Below are 23,078 nucleotides of genomic sequence, written 5' to 3' on the forward strand. Positions count from 1 at the left end.
TCTCCACTCACTTCCAATTTTCATCTTTCTCACATGGAATTCTTCATCTCTTCCGCTGCCAATTTTACAAAAACTCCCATATAGAGAAAAACACGGTTTCAAATAATGAGGCAAGTGGTTGCAGCTCATTGACAAAATCTGTAGGCACCTGTTATCATTTGTCGTTGCAAATGAATTTACGTTGTCTTCAACATTCTTCCAGTACTCCTGTGTTCTATTCGCCTTTGAGAGTAAAGCACCAGCCACAAGCACTGCCAAGGGAAGTCCTTGGCAGTATTCTGCAATCTTCTTTTCCTAAATTTTCCAAGTCAGGAGGACAACTTTCCCCTTCAAACACTTTCCTATGAAGTAGATTCCAGCTCTCTCTGGTGCTTAGGAAACGCACATGATCAATAGGGCCATTGGAGTTGACGTAAACAGCCACATTCTCCAGCCTACTAGTCAACATGATTCGACTTCCGTTATTGTCGTTTGGAAATAATCTTTGGACATAGTCCCACACCCCTTTATCCCACAAAATCATCCATTACGATCAGATACCTATAACCCTTTAGGCTCCTATACAGATACTCTGCTAATTGTTCATTGCTGCCTTCTTTCATCTTATCAATGGGCTTTTTCATACAACTTAAATTATATTCTTGAGAAATAGATACCCAAGCAGTGAATATACAAGTAATAAGTAATAAATGGATCATTGTAAACATTTGCAGCAAGAGCAGTCTAAACAATACCTCCCATCCCCACGATTGAGATGATCTCGAGCTTTGATGGCATTCCCCTCAGCTGCTCCTTTATTTGTATCAATTCCTCATCATGTCCCACCACATTGTTCTCAACACTACAAACGGTTCTTCATGATTCAGCGGGCAGAGAACCCGTTGCTTGCTGATTGCAAATACTATAGAATTCCTGAATCTTAGTTGCCTCTCCGTGAATTGCATCAATTTCTTCAATTACTTTCTGCAAGTCTTGGCAAAAGAGTTCATACCACTTGTCTTCATTCGGCATGGCATTTGAAAGAAGCTGCTTCGAGATGTGTGAATCAATGATGTCCTCTGCTGCATATGCTACATCTTGGGCTCTTTCTTCAAACGTTTCACGCCCTCGCTGCTGTTTGTTGAAGAATGATCCTCTAGAAATGCTCGTAGGAATCCAATCTTTTCATGTATATATTGCATTTGTTGCTTACCATGAAGGATTCTAGATCGATTCGAGTGAATGATTTGATCAAGATTCTTCATGAATGATGTAAGAGCAACATGAGCCATGTCCGATCACTCCCCGCAGAAACAGACACATACACAGGCATTTGCAGCCCTTTGCGAAGAATTACTACTTGTTTGTTAAGTAGGCAAGTAGGCAGGTTGATTATAGTAACTATGTAACCACCAGTTATTTGAATTGTTTCTCAGAAATTATAGCGTTATTCTACTAGCATGCCTCTACAAAGAGTCCAGATTATCACCCACATTATAAATTAGGATTAAATGCAATTTATCCCGTAAAATACGAAATGAGGAAAAAAAGGCAGCAAATTATCCTCTATGTTGATAGACTAAACATAATTTTTCCCTATATGATTGCACATATATATATTTATTTATATGTATATATATCTAACAATATGGTAATAGAATGAATTCATAATTAAAAATATTTACTTTTCAATATTTAAAGTAACTAATAGGGATATTTATTATAATAAAAAGATTCAAAATTCTGAAAATTTAGATGTTCGTCAAAATTGCTCAGTTATGGTTAACGGATGCCCTTCAAATATAATAGGCATAATTACACTTTCCTCTTAGGAGCTTGATGTAATTATACATAAATTTTCTTTAATTTAAAAAATTATACTTAATACCTCAGTAGTTTCTTCTGTCTAACAAATAGGTTCTTCAATTAGTAAAAAATTTACTGAATTTGATGATATTAACAAAAGATCTGAATGAAAATTGATATTTGCCCTCGATTGACTGGCTTATTACAGGCCAAACAATTTTTCTTCGATTAAAGTATCCTTATAACGGTGAAGTTATACCTCGTCTCATGCATTAAATTGACCTAATTAGGGCCCATTTAAAAGCCTAGGTCGACCACCTCAAGATCGATCATAAATAGTAACGGGTTGGTCCAAGACTACGCTTTTTCGAGCTGATCCGTGCCGGTCCTGAGCCGCCCGACCCACTATGCACCTTTAATCGGGAATAGTGCATGTGAAAGTGATGATCAACGTTGACCATCACAAATCGTGACTGTTATTGTGACAAATTTACTAACATCAGCAAATTTAAGCACCATTCGACCCAATGCAATAATTCCTTGTAGAAACCGTCACAATGACCATACGGAAGAACTGGAAAGATTGTCGCAAACGGGCTTGAACAGAATTGCCTCCAATCAAATTGACCGATCTTGTGATGGAATTGACACTATCCGCCGTCGCTGAAAACCCCTTTTTTCAGATGATCCTGTAGCAAATATGTGGTACCAGGTGTTTTTTATTCCCAAATTCCTCACAAGGTTTATTACAACTTGCCATATTTTTTGGCGATTACTAAATAAACCAATCTTATTTTAATGATATAAGTTATAGTCTTTGAATGTTTTTCCACTAATTACAGTAAAATCTCTATAAATTAATCACTTTGCGACCATGAAATTTTATTAATTTATCGATAAATTAATATTTTATTAATTACAAGAGAGACTTTTTAAATTCAACAAATTTAGTACATATGTATTGAATTCATATATGTTTCATTGATTATATTCATGTATCAATCAATTCTTTGTAATTAATTAAATAAATTCATGCATAATATCAATTCATTGCATATAGTTAACTATTATATTCATAGACGCATGTATCAATTCATTGGAATTACTTAAATATACATGTTTACATTAATTTGTGGCACTTAAATAACTATTATAGTCAATTAAATTATTCACGCATGATGAATGAAACATATACTATATAAATCTCAATATGAAAGTAAAATAATTCATAACACCCAACCATGTCTTCTCATCTAAAAGGCATCGCAAAATCATCCATGACTGATCAAATGCTTAAGGCATTACAGACTTCATATTTTAGCAAATTGCCATAATATTTGTAATTATAATATTTATGAATTATTAATTTAGAGTTTTAATGTGACCTAATATTTATAAAGAAATTTTTTGAAAAAATTATTATCTTATTATCTTATCGAATTTGATGATAAACAAAGGCCCAAGTCGGGACCGAAAGATTTTATTATTTTAGAGAGTTTATAAATTTATAGAGTATTAATTTATAGAGGTTTTAGTGTATTATGAATTATTTCTTAACAAAAATGTATATACATATTACAGTCTACCAAAAGAATTCAAAAAGGGTCTGAATACTAATGGCAAAGAAATTTGTTTAGCACACACTGCCAAACTTTGGTTAGCTAGGTTTGGTGAAAAGTTGCACGCATTCTTGACTGACTTTTGGTACCCTGCAGGTGAGAATGAGTTGAAAATCTTGTCCTCGACTTTCACTTTCTCTATGTGTATGTCTTACAATTAATATATGACCAAGAAAATCGGAGTTCTAGTGGGTATGAATGGATTTACATTATAGTTTTTTTAATTACTAATCAGTATTTTTAAGTGATGATTTGATTATATATATGTACGTTTATATAATTGAAGAATACTTTTCTGGTGCCTTCAATGTTTTCATTTGTTATTTTTTTTTTTTAGGCTTTAAAGCAATTTTGGTCCCGTAACTTTAGGGTTTTTCCATTTTGGTCCTTTAATTTTTCGGTTTCCTATTTTTGTCCTCTATCTTTCAAAACTGTTCTATTTTGGTCCTTCAGCCAAATTACTGACCATTTTGCCCTTCTTAAGAAAAAAGGAATATAGTCCATACACATGCCCTAGTTTGGCCCATCATGTTTCCGAAATAAACTAAGTCTCCATAAATTCATACATTGGTTTGACCGTCTTGCTTCCGGGTATTCCAAGTCCTCGATTTTACGGACTTCTTCCAACCACACAACCGCAGCTGATGGTTCGCAGGTACTTGCTTCTTCAGTAACAAAACAACACAGACCTATTTTGTTTCCTACCTTAGAGCATAAAAGGTGTTTCAAAACAGAGACTTAATAATATTTTTGGATAAACAAGTGGAACAGAAGCCTTTCTTTATTGCAGAAATATATGAAACATTATATAGATACTATTTCTCCGTTGGAGGAGACAACCGTTTAGCCTCTCATAGGATAGAGGACTAGACTCGTTGGGGAAACCCCCATGAACTGAAAGATTAAAATCCTAGAAATATTGAAAACACTCAAAATTATAATGTTTTGAAAAGTAGGAGAAGTTTTTCTGATGATCCCCTTCTGCTTCATAGCCTCTTTATTTATAGGCGTCCGCGGACTTCAAACTCGGACTCCAACTTGATTTTTTGATGACATCATTGCTTTCGTCATCATCTTGTCTTTTTTGAATGACGTCACTACGTTCGTCATTGCATTGTCCTTTCCAACTATTGGTCATTATGGTTTGTCGACCATGTGACTTCCAGCTGTCTTCCCTGTTTTGCTGACTGTTGGCTCTTGTCGTTTTCTACCGATAGTCTTATCATCTCGATTTTTTAAATCGTTTAACTTTTACTTCTCTTGGTAAAAATTTTTCTCTTTCACTTGTCTTGGTCCGGTTCGGCTTTATTTTTCGTGACCCGAATCTTTGTCCTGAACAGGGGCTTTTCTTGTTTTTCGCAGCAAGGGCACAGATGGTTATGCCATTGCCCAACATGCAACATGTTGCACGTTATCATCTTTGTGGCTTCGGTTGTTGGCAGCTTATTTTCCCAGATTAACATCCTCTTTTTCTCGAATAAGCTTTCAGCGAACTCAGTGTTTTTTCCTGTCATGAAATTTAACAGGAACGATCCATTCACTTTGTTTGAGAAGATTTTGAACGGATACTTGATTTTGTACATCTCCGTGAGACAGACCCATAATCCCCAAGCTCTCCTGGTAGAGATACTGTCTTCACTAATGGCCGATACTAAGGGAGCTTCCCCTAAGACAGCTTTGATCTTGTTGAAAGCTACCATATCTGGCCTCTGCAGCTTCATAAAATGGAACGCAGGATGATACCCCTTTCTTGCAGTTTTTTGGAGCTATTGAAACGAATTTTATCTCCAGAATGTCGCCTCTCCTTAAGTGGGGATTGTTTTGCCATGAATCAAAACTGCCCCACTAATCCACTCCGGAAGTTTTGAGATTTCCGAAAACTCGGTGACATAGTATGAACTGAAGCAAGAGCTCCAAAATCATACCATTCTCTGACATCTTCTGGTTTGGATCCTTCTAACATCCAGATTTTGTTATATTCTCTAGACGTTTCGGTAACGGTCTTGCCTAGGTTCACTCCTTTGCGGAAAATTAATTTTTCCCACATATGCTGGTAGTCCTGCCAAGTAAAAGAAGATATTAACTCGTTAGTATTAACCTTAGAGGTGCCTGTTATCGGCCTAAGGCTAATCTCTCCCTCTCGAACCCCATAGGTGCTGGGTTGACTTGAATCAACAGGAGTTTGCACTTCCTGAGACTCAATTGTTGCCGTTTCACCAGAGTCTGGTGATGGCCTTGTGCAATCGGTACTTGAATCCAACGCTACAGGTCTAGAGCCCTATACTCTAAAGGCATGTTTTGGGTCATGCTCCCTCAACTCGTGAGTCATCCCCGAAGGTGATGCCTTTCGAATTGGTTCTCGTAAGTCGTTCCATAACGAGGTGGATGCTAATGAGGAACTCCTTATTGCGACCTGGACAGTGTCTAGATCGACTCTTTGAATTTGTCCGGCAATTTGGGCATTAACCGGTAGCTGTTTGAACTTTTTGTCAAGCTCCTCGAGGTTTTTCCGAAGGTGCCTGAGTCTCAACATGATGGAGTTTGCTTCAGATGCCTCCATCTCTCGTCAAGAAATTTGCAAGAACGTTTTCATGAGATTTTATAACGATAATATTATAACAATAATATTGGCATTCAGCTTGCCATCTGATAATACGAGCTTTCTCTATTTTTTATTCTAATTTATTCTTTAAGAAAACTTTGACATTAGTATTATCAACTTTAAGAGTAAATTCTTTAGCGAGTAAAAATAAAGGCCATTTTTTAAAAGCCTTCCAAACCATAAAGAATTCTTTCTCGTTGATGCGTCAAACTTTGGCTTATTGTTCAAAAAACAACCCTCCTGTATATCTAAAAGGTTCTTCCCATGCAGTTATCTTCTTCATGAGCACTGTTGTCCATCTGTAATCATTGGCATCTGTATAAACTACCAATTCATCCTCGTCCTGTGGTATAGCAAGCTTTGGCAGGTTACTGCAACCTTGTTTCAGCTCACGAACCCTTCTTGCGTGGATTTCTTTTCAATTTTACTTTGAACTCTCCGTTTCTTTCAAGAGTGGTCGGAAATCCTTCCTGTATTTTGCAAGATCCTTAATGAAGATACCTGCAAAATTAACAACTTCCAAGAAGCTCTGCAAATGCTTCTTGTCTTTGAGCACGTCTGGAAAATTGCGGATTTTCTCCATAATATGATCCTGTAACTCGATCCCTGTTTCGTTAATAAGAATTCCTAGAAATTCAATTTTATTGACAGCTATAGTGGCTTTCTTTTCAGAAAGTATTAAACCTTCTTTATGGCATGCATCAAAAAATATTTCAAGATGTTTCATATGTTCTTTCATATTTTTTGATGCAATAAGTATGTAAACTCAAAATAATCTTTAAAAAGACTATCCATTTTTTTTTAAATATCTGGGGTGCATTAGCTAAACCAATTGGAACCACATTCCAGATATATTGACCCTGTGGTGTGGAGAATGCAGTAAATTTACTTTATTCACTTTCCATTTTACTCTGATACAAACCAGATTTGCAATCGAATTTAGAAAACACTTTTGCTCCTTTAATGCAATCAATTAAGTGTTATCTACTAGAATTGTAATAATCATCAAATTCTAATATCTTAATAATGCCTTGATAGTTAATTACTAACCTAGGTTTACCTCTCTTAATCTCGCCATGGTTTCTTACCGGAAACCCAAGGCTGCTATAGGCAGAGATTCCTGGTTTGATGAGTCCAAGATTGATATGCTCCTTGATTATCATCTGCATATCCTTCTTATCCTCCATGTTTATTTCGATAGGTTTGTATCGAATGTACTCGAACTTGCACTCTTCCTTAAGCTTTAGAGTAGCTTCGATCTTGTTCCTATCCCACCATGCCAGAGGGTTTTCGCTGAAGTTCCTTTGGATAAGCCTTTTGACATTCTCGAGAGAAAGTCTGCTCTCTTTGCTCATGTCTAGCAATTTTATTTCCAGTAGTGTTTCTTTAAGGTTCAGAATTTCCTCCTCGGACTCCTTATAGAAGCTATCGATGTCTATGAGTCCCTACTGCTTGAAAGACAAAAGGACCTTACCAAATTTTCTCTTATCCTGCATTTTTTGATGAGTTAATCTGGTATCAAAATCACCAAGTTTGTTGCGAAAATTTATTGGCATTATCCTGTTAAATGCCTTTTCTCTTTGCAACACCTGTATCTCAGTACCACAGTTAGTAGTAAAGATTAACAGATTCCTCTAATTATCCTGCATATATCTTGCAAATGTTTGAATGAAATTATTTCCTAGTAAGATATCGGCACCTGTATTATGAAAGTATATAGGAGGTGTTTTTACCCTGAACCAGGGTGATGAAAATGCTCCTCCAATTATGATTTTGGCTTCTCGTATTCCCTTATTGAGTATTAGGATTTTTTGTAAAAAATCCCTTCTTGCAATAACGGGTAAGGTTTCCCTTGCTTCCTTAGGAAAAACTCCAGGTTTTGCCATGCAAACTCCCGATTCTGAATCAATATAAGCTGCAAAATACTCTGTCTTATATTGATCATACAACACACCAACAGATATGTATATAGAAAATGGACTTGTTATTCAATCCTTATGGTAACACCATCAAGACTGAATTCAATTCCGTTGCCTTTTCTTCCCTATGGTTTATGATCTTCGAGGAAAGTTAACCCCAAAGTCATACTCCCATTTTCTCGTCCTGCAACCCCTGCAACTAAAATTTCATGGCCTGCTATTTTTAGCATGCCCTCATATTTCCCAACAACAGGTTGCTGCAAATGGTATAAGTCATCATAAGGAAAAAAGTTTTCTTTCTTAGTGATGTCAAAAATAACCTATATTTCTTTCCATCCTTCAGGGTATCTAAGTTTTACATTATCTACCCTAATCTCTTGAGGAGTTAAAGCTTTTAATAACTCTTTCTCCTTTCCTTTGTAGCCTAGAATCCTATCTTCCGAAAAGGACATCCGACTACTAAACTCAGTCCTAGAGCTAAGTGTTCGATTTAAAATTGGGTGATCTTTTATGATAATATCGACACCACCTATTCTAGGTATCCTAATAGGATCTAGTGTCATTACCTTGGCGAATCCCTTGAAAATTCTAGGAATCTCAATATACTCTTTCCTAAGGAACAAATCTGAATGATGAGTATTGAAAAGGGTATAAACTATTCTATAAGTTATAGAATATGGTCTGTTACCTTATTTCATTAGATCTTTTCTCTTAAAATCTTGATGAAGGGTTAAGACTCTACTGAAATCTTGGTCTGCTAGGTTGTATGCAATCCTAAGATGAATGTCAAACATCATTTTTCCTGCAAACAAATTACCTATCATTGTTCCAAGACACTCATCTCTTATGTTATTGATTCTTCTATGCATTATCGATAAATGTATTTTTGAATCAATTCCTTCCTTCAAAGTTGCTTTTATTACTACTTCAATAGTTCCTATGTGGATCCATTTCATGGTAATCACATTACCAGTAAGTTCCATAGGTATAGCAAACTCACCTAAACTTACATTGTAGATTATGTGATGCTTTCTTTGGTTCAATCCTATCTGGTTCAAGACTTTCCCAATGTCTTCAATCCTAAATTCATCGTGTGGGCTGAGGTTGGAATCTTGTCGCATGATTCTTTCCACGATTTTGTTTGACACCGTCATCTTGGAAAAGAATCCTGATAGGCTTTCGAAAGTTTGAAGCCTATCTCCCTCGTTGTAGTTGTTCTGACTAGGTTGAAGATCCATCTGAATCAGTCTCTATTTCTTCCTCATAGACGTTTTTGTCTGAAGGAAGATCTTCGAATTGGTAGATGGGTACCAAATAGCCATAGTAAACTGCATCTAGGATATCATCCGTGGCTTCAAATTTTCTCAATTCACCATGTTTCTGTGGGCAGTCGGGAAATATATGTCCTTTTGCTCCGCAAGTCCAGCAATTACAGTCTTTGAAGCTTTCATTGGTTCGGGTATGGGCCCGTCTGAAAGTTCTTCTTGTAGGGGTTCTTCCGGTGGATCTTGCATCTGTTCGTCTAGATCCTTGGGATAAAGTCCTTGTTGGTCCTGTTCTCTGTCCAGATTTATATGTTCTGGCTTTGGACTTGGACAACCATGATCTCCGTCGAGAAAAGGTTCTTCTGGAACTCTAGGGATAGGAGTCACTATTTTGCTTCCTCCTTTTCCTCGGTTTGCTTGAATTTCCTATAATAGTCGAAAAATCATTGTTATGACAACAGAGAGGGGTTCGTTTGATTTTATCTCAGTCTTTTCATGCTCTTTTGGATGGATGCTTGATAACACCAATCCTTTAGTTTGTCTTTAAGAAAAGACATTCTTCGCACGACTGAATCCAGTTGTCCTTCAGGTACTTTGTATGACTGGATGAATATTTCCCTCCATAGACTGCATATCTTTGCGAAGAAGATTGGAGCTGCTACTTATGAAACCAATAGATGTATTCATCTACTGTGCAAATACTCCTTAGTTCAAGGCTGAAAAGTGCCTGTGCATATTCTGTAGCCTTTTCTGCTCTACTTCCTTCGAAGTATCCATCTCCGATGAAATGTATCTTGATAAGCCTTTCTAGCCGGTCTGCTATCGCGCCTTTCGAATCTCCGGCGAGGATGCTGGCTTTGGTATCTTCTGGGGTATTATCCTATCCGATCTTCACAAATCCCTCCAAGCTCAACTCCACAAGCTTTATAAAATTTTTCTTGTCGAGCTCTAAGGTAGTTGCTGCTATCTTGATTGATACAACCCATTCATCTATCAATTTATCGATATTTCGGAAAGTGATAATATCCAGGTTCAGTATAGCGACATATGGATGTAAGGGCTGGAGCATAGTCCTCGCCCAAGGTGTATTCTCCGGCACTCTCTTTGAATTTCTCCTTGGATTTTCCTTTAGCCTTGTTCCCACAAACGTTGGAGTGTCATTAGTGTGGAAATCCACACTTTCTCTCATTGGTTGATCCTGTGGAGGATCATTAGAACATATACTTCCCTCTGACGATGGTAATGCTGGAGTGATCTCATTTGTTTGGATATTGACTAAATCCACGATCCCGAGTTGGGAAAAGAATTCCGCCAATTCTTGTAGATCTGATAGTTCTGCTCTCGTTACCTTCATTATTTTATAGATTTAATAGATGTGATAATCAGATCTTCTCTAGACTTTGATTTTGGAATCTCCGTGGCCTTCCCCTTCTGGTGTAGAAGAGGTACTGTTCCAAGGGCATCCCTGATTCGCTCCTGTCTGGATCTAGATGTCTCAGGGCTCTCCCTTTGATTTCTCTTTATATCTGTAATTTCTGCCTTCGGATCTATAAGATCCTTGCGTAGATCGGGAAGGATCTTAAGGACCTCGTCCACTTTTTAGCTCAAAGATTCTTATTTTATAGGTATATGGATTAACCTATGTCCATAGTCTTGAACCATCTTTTGAATCTCCCTCAGATCTTGAGAGATCTTTGATGTATTCGGCTCGAGTTCCTTCCAATTAGTCATAATATTTAGAATTGAAATTATGCAGGAATTTACCCGTTCCGCTTCTCCTGGTTGGGATTCTACCATGGACTTCAGTGGAGTGTAGACGCCTCGCTGCATTCCCTGGTCGCACTTGTTGGATTTCGAAATTTCTCAACCGTTCTTTTTCCTATTCCGACGTGAGAAGTCTTGGATCAGTCCTCTTGGGACCGTTGTAACACTTGTCAAGAATTTCCATAAGAAATTCTCTTCTCTGTATTTCCAAAATCTGGAAATATTTCCTATTTTCCGAGTAACTCGAACTTTCATTCGGTTTCATTTTCTCTCAAAGAGTCTCCTCCATTAGTGGATAAATAATATCAAAATATAATATAATCATATTTTTTCAATAAGTCTAGGCTCTGATACCATTCTTGATGAGAATGGGTGAAAATATGCATAATATGCATAAAATGCAAGAACAGTGAAAATGGACTAAAATTTACACTTAAAGTAGTAGAGGGGTAAAATGATCCAGAATTTAGTCCAGATCCGTTCGGATTCCTTTCAGATTTTGTCAGATCCTGTCGGAGAACCAAATTGAATGGTTTTGAAAAGTTACAGGACTAAAATAGGATCACAAAAAGTTAAAGAACTAAAACGAGAAATGGCCAAAGTTAGGGGACTATTCTTACCTTTAATCCTTTTTTATGTATATTATTAATTTTTATTTGTAGATACGTCTAGTTGTATGATGATATATCTAGTTGAAATGAATTCGATTTCGAGATCTGCCAGTTAAGTAAGGCAACTAGTTAAATTAATATCATAACTCGTAGATTTGGCTCGTGAAAGATTTTAGGGAACATCAAAATATATATTGCAATTCAATTCAAGTGATCGGTGAGGTGATACAAGAACCTTATTTACATGGCAGTCTACCACAGTTGGAAATTTTAAATACCTATTTAGTTTTCATGACTTTTTGCTAATTAAATGTTAATCATGAAATCCATAAGTAGCAAGAAAAATAATGAAATTGGTTCTATAATGTTTGAATTAATTATTGGAGAAAAAAATAATTGTCCAGTGAAATCATAAAAAATACGAGCACTACTCAAGCTTACAGTGAACTTAAAGGACCACTCAAAAAGTTAAATAAATTATTTGAATTTATTAAGATTTATTAGTAGAATAGGTGTAATCTTTATACTATTAATATGGGTTCTTTATATAATTTTCTGAAATCGAGGGGTTGCCGTATAATAGCCAATAGTCAAGGGGTCTGCGTTTAATTTGATTAACCCCAGGAATATAAAAATCGTGGACAGATTAAATACAGAAGGAGTGTATTGACTAACATAGAATATTCATATGAAATGGACGTATAATTAACACTAATAAATTAATATATACTGTGCATGACAGCCAATGAAGGTGACCCATTGGAACAATACAAAATAGCTCACTCTTTCTCAATACCTACAATTGGATTTCGAGTATTTTAGTATATATAAATTTGAACTGCACAAAATGGCAAAACTTTTATAGGTAGAGAGTATATTTTATAGGATAGAATATTATGATGTTAGGTATGTGTGAAAACATAGCAAATTGCAATTTCATAATCCTCACAGCTATCAGTGACAGTCTCATTACGTTTAAATATTGGAGAGCTTGCGAAAGCAGTAATGTGTACATCCTAATAAACACCTTCTAACTTATTAATACATACTTTATATTCATATAAAACAAACAGAATTGGACTTTTGATTTTGTTGAGGTTGATATTTAATGAATAAATTTGAAATTATGAGTTTCGGACCTGATCTATATATATATTAATTAGTGTGAATTCATTATAAAAAATTAAGAAATGATTGAACTCTCATCTTTTGAGATTTAGTGTAATTACACGTGAATTTTATGTGGTTTGAAAAATTATATTTAAGGCTCCTAAAATTTACCTCTATTACACATAAGTCTTTTCACCAGTAAAAATTCATCAAATTTAATGATGTTAATAAAAATCTCGAATAAAAATTTATATTTACCTCTGATTAGTTTTATTGTAAGTCAAATAAATCATTTTACAACCAAATTACTCTTATACTTCTTCACATGTTAATAATATATGTGAGAAAATATATGTTTACCATTATGAGGATAGTTTAGTCACAAAAGATCAATTTGACCTGCAATTAATCAGTAAATAGTTTAACACGTAGATGTAATTTTAAAACACAAAAAAAATCTAAATATAATTACGTCTTATCTTAGAAAAAATAAGTATAATCATCCCAAAAATTAATTGTGTCAACACAGGGTGGTCCCTACCGAGCACCTTACGAGGAAACACCTTGAGACTAAAAAATTAATTGAGTATTTGATAATATGTTTTAAATATTTAATCTTAAAAAAACATTAAAGTATACAGTAGCAATTATGAGCAATATATGTAAAGTCAATAAGAGTCATTTCCATGCAATTATACATATGTATACTATTAATCGTTGATGTGGTTACTGTCGATATATAAAACTCGTTAGCCCATAATTTCTTGCTACAATTAATTATATTTTTAATTTTGTAATTATGATAATTTGGTACTTTAATTCCGTAATTTGTTAGGATCGTAAAAATGGTGCTTCATCCTTTCCAATCTCATATTTTAGGATAAAAAAAAGCTGGAATATGACGTCACTTTCCGATCAATTTTGAGAATTTCAGACAATTTTGTCTTATATAAGATGATAAAAAAAAAAGAGATAATCACACTCACCTCTTCTGAAATTTGATGTAATTATACGCAGATCTCTCGTAGTTTGAAAAATTAAATCTAGCGCTCCTGAGGTTTGATTCTATTTAACAAATAAGTTCCTTCTTTAGTCGAAATTTACTGAATTTGCTAATATTAATTAAAAAAAAAACTGAATGAGAATTGATATTTTATTCTATATTGACTTATTGCAGGTCAATTATTTTGTTTTTCCAACAAAATTCAATGAATTTTGACTAACAGATGGATTTATTTATTAAACGAAAGCAAACTTTAAGGGTGCTATATGTAATTTTTTAGATCACAAGAGATTTACATATAGTTACACCAAATCTCGAGAGAAGGAAGTATAATTATCCCAAAAAATAATTAGAGAAATAAGAAACACAATTTTACGTACCCCTAACGAGTTATGAAATTAAAATATCGAATAATAGTAATTACAAGACTAAAAATATATTACGAAATAGTATTAAGATACTGAGACCCTAGTCTTTGTACAGCCTCAAACACAAACACACACCCCTCTACTGAAACTTTATTTAAAGAACTCATCTTTCTTCCCAACATTTTCAACCCCTCCTCCTCTTCTTCTTGTCTTTCTTCCGATCGATCGATCTACCCCAAATCATCAAATGGCTGATGCTGGAATCACATTCCTGCTGGAGAACGGGGCGCTGCTGGTAAAATCTTATTACGATCTAATTTCTGGAGCGGATGCTGAACTGAAGCAACTGAGAGACGAGGTGGCGTTACTGAAAGCCTACCTCAGGCAGGCGAGCAGGAAGGAGCAGAAGGATGATCCCTTAAGAGAAATGGAGAGGCAGATCAGGGAGGCTATTTATGACGCGGAGGACACCATCGACTCTTGTTTGACCGACGCAGGAGTAGCAAATACCAAGTTTTTTAAACTGATCAGAAATTTAAGGCCAAAGCGTGGTAGCCTGGCAACCGAAGTTAAGTCACTTAGAAAAGATACGGTGACGCCGCTGCTCAACAAGGCTGAGACGTTCTTTGCTAACATGCAAACTGGAGAAGGCTCTGGCAAAAGCCTGGATGGATCTAATAAAAGCGTGCAAGAACCGCTGAGGAATTTACGGCAAAAGGTAACATCCCTTTTATGTGTTTCTTGCTGCAATTTTTTAACATGATCATTAATTCATCAAATATTAATGGAGGACTTTTTCTGTTCTTTTATATATGGGGTAGTTACGCCCTCCTTCCATAAGGTCTGGTATAATTATACGTAAATTTCTTGTGATTTAGAAAATTACATCTAACACTCTTAAGGTTTTGCTTCCATCTAACAAATAAGTCCGTTCATTAGTCAAAATTTACTAAATTTGCTGATATTAAAAAAAAAATTTAAAAAGAAATATATATTTACGTATACCCACGATTGACTTATTACTGACTAATACCAGGTCAAATAAATCTTTTTACGATCAAATTAATTACCCTCATACGTCTTCACGCGTTGATGCATTTGAGAAGATATATTTTCACAGCTACGAGGGTAGTTTAATAAAAAACAAAATTGTTTAACATGCAATAAGTCAGTTTTAAATCAATCCAGAGTAAATATTATAATTTTTATTTATTTATTTTTATTAATATCAGCACATTCAATGAATCTTGACTAACGAGAAGACTTATTTGTTAGAAGAAAGCAAAATTAAATATAATTTTTTAAATTATAGGAGGTTTATGTGTAATTATATCAAAGATAAGAGAAAGAAAGTGTAATTATTGCTTTATATATTCATCCAATTGGAGCACAAGCGTTAGAAGTTTTTATGATTTTGATTAAATCACCTAAAAGTTTGATTAGGTTTACAATAAATTCAATAAGACTAATTTATTAATTGAACCAATTAGATGATTAATTACTTTGATTTTAATTTTATTAAATTAATTAAAATATTAATTGACATATATTAGTTCAGTTAGACTAATTCAATTAGTTCAATAAATCAATTATATCTTAATTACTTTGACTTTAGATTAAATTATGCTCAAAGTAAATAATCTTTACATTTAATTTATCAAATCATTCTTGACATTAAATTACATATCATTGACTAAACTAAATTTATTCGACTTAGTATGATCCTATTGAATTACTATAATTTAGCCCCTGGAATTATTGCAAGCTAGCAACGACTCGAAGATTTTGCGATGTCAAAAGGAATAATTATATACTCAATTAACATAAGAATATAATTGAATATAATGAATTTAGTTTATTAATTTTTAAGTACCTCTCTACAAAAAAATGACTCAATAGCTGTAAAAAAATTTGATTCTAAAAACTATGTCGAGCTAATTAACAAGTAAAAATTTTCAATAATTGTTAAACATATTAGCAAGTAAATTGTACTAATATAAATAATGTAAAGAAATTATAGTGCTTGTTAATTAACTCGACGCTAATTATTTTTCGTTACTATTAGTTAAGTTTTTGTATTATACTCAAATAAAAATTTTCATTATTAATCTACACTATTTGATGTTTTACCCTAAAATTACTATAGTTATCTTTTAAAAAATTAATAAAAAAAAATAAGAGAGATGTTATTTGTCCAGGTGCAACGCACGGTCACCTTACTAGTTTAATAAACAAAAATGAACACTTGCTGGTGAATGAAGACCTTCTACAATTTATTCTTAAAAGTTAATCAGAACTTGGAAGTATTATTGTCGGAATTTCAGTAATGCATTTTACCATGTATGAATTAATATATTGATTTCTATTTAATTATCTATTACAGTAGGGATTATTTTTTCCAAACTGATATTGAGTGAAAGGGAAATTGCTTTTTTCATCTTATAACTTAGAATCTTTTCACTTTTGATTTTATTATTATAGAATTCTCACTTTTGGTCCCGTAACTTTAGAAAAGTAGCAGTTTTGGTCTAATGACACCTTTCCGTTAGATAATTAACGGAGAAGGCCACATGGTTGTTAAGTGCTAGCTTTGGACCAATTAAAATGCTAGTTTTTAAAAGTTATGGAATCAAAAGTGAGAATACTGTAACATATGGGACCAAAAGTGTAATGACTATAACTGTCATGTGTAAGCACGTGGCATTTTCCGTTAAAATATATAACGTAAATGTGTCTTGGGACCAAAAATACTACCTTTTACAAATTACAGGATTAAATGTCAGAATTCCGTAATGAGTGTAACCAAAAATGACTGGACGAAAAATGTTCCTTACATAAATATTATTTAGGAAAAATTGCAAAATTGATCCTGTAGGTATGGGCGGTGGCAAAATTGGGAGCGTAATTACAGGACTGGCAATTTTAGTCCTGTAAGTATTGATTTTTTGGCAATTTTGGTCCTTCCAACAAAAACGTTGCGGAGAGATTTGGGGCTTAGGGTTCCGACGTCCACGTGCGCAATTTAAACACCTGGGAGCTTGCGTAGCTAATGACGTGGCTTCTTCTTCCTCCCTCACTCTCTCCCAGGCCATCCTCTCTCTCTCCACCGCCCTGCGCCATGCCTCCAATCACCCTCTCTCTCTATACCTTCCTGAATGAGTCGAGAAATAAATTTTTAGGGAGAGCATACACCCATGTCCAACAAAGAGCACAAAGTTGTCATGGTTAAACCAATAGGGATTCTTAGGATTGTACTTCATCACCTCATCGTACAATATGTGACCCATCGGCGCGCAGCCCATAGGCAAACCAGGGTGGCTGGAATTGACCTTGTCTACGGCGTCAATTGACAAGAACCTAATAGTGTTGATGGATTTCTCAACGAGCTCATTGTCAGTTATTTTCTCGAGGATCTTGACAGCGGGCGAAGGCGCAAACAGGGAGGCAGGTGGCTGCAGGGGGGGGGGGGGGCTGCGGCGGCGGGAAACAGAAATAGCGGCAGAAGAGGAAGCGGATTTGAGAGCGGAGATGGAAGGGATAGAGAGAGGGGGGTGAGAGGAGGCATGGCATGGGGCGGTGGAGAGAGAGAGAGAGGGATGGCTTGGTAGAGAGTGAGGGAGGAAGAAAAAACCACGTCATTAGCCACGCAAGCTCCTAGGATGTCGGAACCCTAAACCCCAAATCTCCGTCGCGTTTTTAGGTAATTTTAGTCAGAAGGACCAAAATTACTAAAAAAATCAATACTTACAGGACTAAAATTGCCAGTCCTGTAGTTATGGTCTCAATTTTGCCACCTCATACTTACAGAACCAATTTTGCAATTTTGCCGATTATTTTAATACAACAATGTATGATGCAAGATATCAAGTAATCTTTATTTATATTGAATGCAATACAATATCTTCAGTATGTTACAGATTGCTTTATAGTTGAATGACTCTAGTTTTCTCTTAGTTTTTCCTCCTCTAAATGAGATGAAGGGGTGGGTTTTATATACTCGTTATCTATTTAAGGTAAGCGATAGCTCTAGACGAGTGTGTCCCTTATGGGCTTATCCATGGAGTGTTGTAACGCAACAGCTTCTCCAAGCTTTAATCCATCAATGTATTCCTTGATCCCTTCCTCTTAGCATAAATGCCTCCTCTTGATCCATCAATAATGACATTGATGTTGGTAGATAAATGCTAATTTTGCAACTTATTGATTCTTTATTTCTTCAAGAGCACTGATTGGTAAAGAAATGCTAAATATATATGAGATGTACTTATTCATCTAAATAAGACCAAAGTTGAGTAATTTCTGAATATTGGATGAAAATGAGATTTGACTTGATAGAAGAGTAAAAGAAAAAGGCGGTGTAATGAATGGAACCAACCTTAAAACGGGTTTAAATTATGGGAAGATACTTTCTCATATATAATGTTATATCTGTTACTGTTGCATTTTTACACAGGTTCCATCAATCAAGCAAGACAAAATAGTAGGTTTTGAAGAAGAGGAAAAGACTGTGTTGGGCTATCTCATGGAGAAAAGACCGAAACTTGATGTTATATCCATCATTGGTATGCCTGGGCTAGGGAAGACAACCCTGGCATGGAAGGTTTTTCAAAATGAGGATGTGAAGTATGAATTCCCCATCCGGATATGGGTTAATGTTTCTCAAGAGTTAAACATGAAAGATGTGCTTGTCACCATTTTGAAAGGATTCCGCAAGAACGATGACTTGTCTCGCTTGGATTATGATGACTTACTCGAGAGCGTTTGTGATTCGCTGAAGACGACAAGATTCTTGTTAGTCCTGGATGATGTATGGACTGTTGATGCCTTGGAGGCTATCAAAAAAGTCTTGCCAATTGACAATATGATGGCTAAAGTTCTCATAACTACTCGCCACGAAAATGTGGGTACTCATGCCAATGTTAAGAGAAAACCCCACAAGTTGGCTTTCCTAAAGGAGATGAAAAGTTGGGAACTTCTCCGATTGAAAGTATTTGAAGATGACCCCTGCCCTGGTTATTTGGAGAGCACTGGGAAGCAAATAGCCAAGAAATGTGGCGGGCTGCCACTTGCACTTGTGGTGATAGGAGGAATTCTTGTGGACCAATTCTCAAAAGCACAAGGAAGTACTGCAATTTTAAGTGCATGGGAAGATGTGGAAGAGAATGTGAGTAGATATTTTAAAGACTATGTTAAAGACGAGGATAAGGAGAAAGGCACAGCAGATGTTGTAGCATTGAGTTACAACAAGTTGCCTGACGCCTTGCGGGATTGCTTCCTTTACTTGGGGGTGTTCCGAGAAGATTATGAAATCCCGGCTTGGACGTTGACGCGTTTATGGATTGCCGAGGGGTTCATACAACATGAGGACGGGGAGAGCTTGGAGAAAACTGCTGAAGAGAATCTCAATGATCTTATCAGTAGGAACTTGGTGATGGTTGAAAAAAGGAATCATATTAACGAAGTTAAAACATGTCGCGTTCATGACGTGATACGCCAGTTTTGCATTTCTAAAGCTGATGAGCAGAATTTGTTCAAGGAGATAAAGAAGTCCAAGGAAGGAGTTCTTCACCCGCCAGTTGCTGACATAGATAAATACCGTCGTCTTTGTATGCATTCCAATCTCTCTGATTTCCTTTCTTCTGCTCGACGACTAAAGGGCCCTGGCATCCGTTCCTTTTTATGTTTCTACAACGAGTCCTTTGCCATGGAAGCAAAATACATTTCAACTATCCCTGATGCCTTCCCGCTGCTCAGGGTTTTGGATTATATGTCCGTCAAATTCAATCAATTTCCATCAAAGATTACCAAACTTATTCACTTGAGGTACATCACTCTGTCTTGGGATGATCTCGACTTTCTTCCTGAAGCCATCTCTGAGCTATGGAACCTGCAAACTCTTGTAATCGACACCAAATGTCGTACCATTGATGTCGAAGCAAATATATGGAAATTGATTCAGCTGAGGCATCTAAAGACGAAGGCAGCCATTAAACTGCTGGAGATAAAAGGCGAAGGCCGTAAAGCTGGTGAAAACCTTCAAACACTGAGTAGATTATCGCCAGAATCTTGCAAGGACGAAGTTTTCACTAAAGCCCGTAACCTGAAGAGACTGGGGATTAGCGGGCGCTTACACAATCTTTTGGAGGCCCACTGCTCCTTGGAGAACTTGGCTTTCCTTGAAAACTTGAAGCTGGTGAATGATTTATCTTATGAACTAGAAACAGGAAAGTCGCTGCGTAGCCTTCTTCAACCCAAATTCTTGCCCCGAAAACTCAAGAGGCTGACATTATCAGCCACGTATTTGGATTGGAGTGATATGTCCACATTGGGGGAGATTGACACCCTTCAGGTCCTCAAGTTGAAAAACAAGGCATTCAGCAGAGGAAGTCGCTGGAAAGTCCAGGATGGAAGCTTTGAAAAACTCCAGTTCTTGCTCATTGCCAACACAGATTTAATTTATTGGGTTGCCTCAGCTGGTCACTTTCCTAGTCTTCGGTGTCTTGTGCTTAGGAACTGTGAAAAACTCAGTGAGATTCCACTATGTCTGGCGGAAAGTCTCGAGAAATTGGACATAGCACATGTACCAGATTCAGCATTTGACTCTGCCAAGAAAATTCAGGAGAAAAAAGAACTGATGTCGTTAGGACAAGAGAATGCCAGATGGGGCACATTTGAGCTCAAACTTCCTGCTGGACATAAGTGAAGTGACAACTTGCAATCTCATACCTCATCAGGTAATGGTTAATTTCTGTTTCATACTTGCCATTCACATGTTTTCCTCTTCTACATTTTGTTTAGCCAGGATCATTCCAATATATACATATACTTATATATTATCTAGGAAAGTATTTACAGAGATACAAAACTATATTTGCTATTATATTCATTACAAAGAAAAAAAGTGGGTTGTGTTATTCATTTTTCTATTCAGTTATACTTATTAATTAGGGTTGTGAAGATACATCACAAAAGTTATTAAAGTAGCCTCCTACATTTTATAATTATGGGTAGTAGTAGTAATTATAATAATAATAATAAGAAGAAGAAGAAGAAGAAAACAGAATAGATATACATGTATATGTAATTAATTGATAGAAGGTGCAATATTTATTGCATATATGAGATATTTGCTATACTTCACACTTTAAAAACTCACCTTGTGCTATGTTGGACAAGTCTCTAATAACACACATTCGACGCGTGTTAGACACAACATTTGTGTCTCTAAAAACATATAATAAAAAAAGATACAATGTCCGACATGCCAAACAACATGTCTGACTTTTAAAATGTTTTAGGGTTAAGCTAGAATACAAAAACGAACATAGATGAACTAAAGATTGATTGATTTTCAGTTACTTTAAGTCAACGTTGATAGTTATTTACTTTTTTAAAAAGAAACTGATTGTGTATATTTTTTAAACCACTTCTTTTGGTTAAGAACTTAGTTTTATCTTATTGTTGACGATTTTTTCATTTATGGTGTTATATATTTTGTATTGTTCATATTGCACATTTTAATTTTATGAGAATATATATATATATATATATATATATATACATTAAGTAATTTTGTTTTGGGATACAATATCAATGTGCAACATGTAGCAAGTTTGCTGATCAAAACTTCCCAGGTGACGTTCAATCCACAATGACTATTATTTTAGTCTCAACAGTTACCATTGTATCCGTGCAGGCAAACAACAAAGTTAAAGAGGAGGTAGCCACCATACGCGCGTCTGTCCATTCTCATCTTGCTCGCTTGAATAAGTAGTGTTGCACTTCATTTTATTCAAAACAAGGGCCGTCGGTGTGTTTGTGTTTGATGCATGATAACTATATATCATTTTTCTCTTCTTCTCATCATCTGTTCTTCTCCCTATTTGAGAACTGGTGTGTTCCTTTCGTGACTATGGAATAATGTACTACCAACTCTTTCAGGAGTACTGTGACTTTCTTTCGATGAAGCAATATAATTTGTGATTGTTTCAAGAATGATTCCATTATCTTGTAGCAGAAAAAGACAACTATGCAGTTATAATTTTCCCTTTTCAATTAGACCTTTAGCATTCACGGATTTGTTGCAAAAGCATGATCTAACCAGCATTGTACAGCTATAAATATATGGTTTCATGTACAACGCGGGTTAGATCATGCTTTTGCAACAAATCCGTGACGAATGCTAAAGGACTAATTGAAAAGGGAAAATTATAATATTAGTCCCGTAAGTCTAGGAGTGACAATTTTGATCATGTTTAAATGAATTTTGGCAATTTGGTCTTGCTTAAAAGAATTGTCAGTTTGTGGATAATTCTTGACCGAAATTCATAAATGACCTGAAAACTCCAAATCAATGTGTTACGTGCACATCACTACACTTGTTTCACTAATTTATGAATTTTCATCCAAAACTGTCTTTAAATTGCCAATTTTACTTAAATGTGGAACCAATTGCCAAAATTGATTTGAAGACGACCAAAATTGCCACATTCTATACTTACAGAATTAATATTGTAAAAACCTAATGTTAACATTAGGGTTGTAAAGTTTTAACAAAAATAAAAATTACCAACTGGATTTGAACACCATTTGGTGGATCATTGCAAGAAAAAGAAAGAAGATAAACTCATTGCCACAGGATTTCCTTGTCAAATTTGCTACAACTTTTTGTTATGGAATTTCAAAATTTTGAATTTTCATGGGAAATTATCTAGCAAAACAATAATAAACCTTTGCACAAACATTCCATTGTGGAAATTCATCACAAAATTTGGTCACCTTTAGAATGATCCTTTTGCCGCATGTCATGCGCAAAGATCGATGTAAATTTTGCCACGGAACATTTTCGCATCTAATTCGCAGGGGATTTTTCAACTGTTCATTTTTAAGCAACATTTGCAATGAATTTTAACATTATATTTGCAAATGATGGAAGTTGTATCAAAAAAGGTGATTGCAATTTAATGAAACTTTTACAACATCTTCAAGTTATATAATTTTTAAAAAATATAGCAACGATTTTCACCACAACC

General features: G+C 35.4%; 1 protein-coding gene across 1 annotated transcript; it reads left to right on the plus strand.

The window, feature by feature from the left end:
- The first annotated feature begins 14,152 nt into the window (after positions 1–14,152).
- On the plus strand, positions 14,153–22,041 carry LOC105157293 (putative late blight resistance protein homolog R1A-3). The gene is made up of 3 exons (XM_011073668.3): positions 14,153–14,764; positions 18,500–20,780; positions 21,743–22,041. The coding sequence occupies exons 1-2, from the start codon at positions 14,294–14,296 to the stop codon at positions 20,747–20,749; spliced, it is 2,721 nt and encodes a 906-aa protein (XP_011071970.1). The 5' UTR covers positions 14,153–14,293; the 3' UTR covers positions 20,750–20,780; positions 21,743–22,041.
- The last annotated feature ends 1,037 nt before the right edge of the window (positions 22,042–23,078 follow it).

This window comes from Sesamum indicum, linkage group LG3, assembly GCF_026168435.1.
Source record: "Sesamum indicum cultivar Baizhima isolate 11 linkage group LG3, ASM2616843v1, whole genome shotgun sequence".
Taxonomy (NCBI): Eukaryota; Viridiplantae; Streptophyta; class Magnoliopsida; order Lamiales; family Pedaliaceae; genus Sesamum; species Sesamum indicum.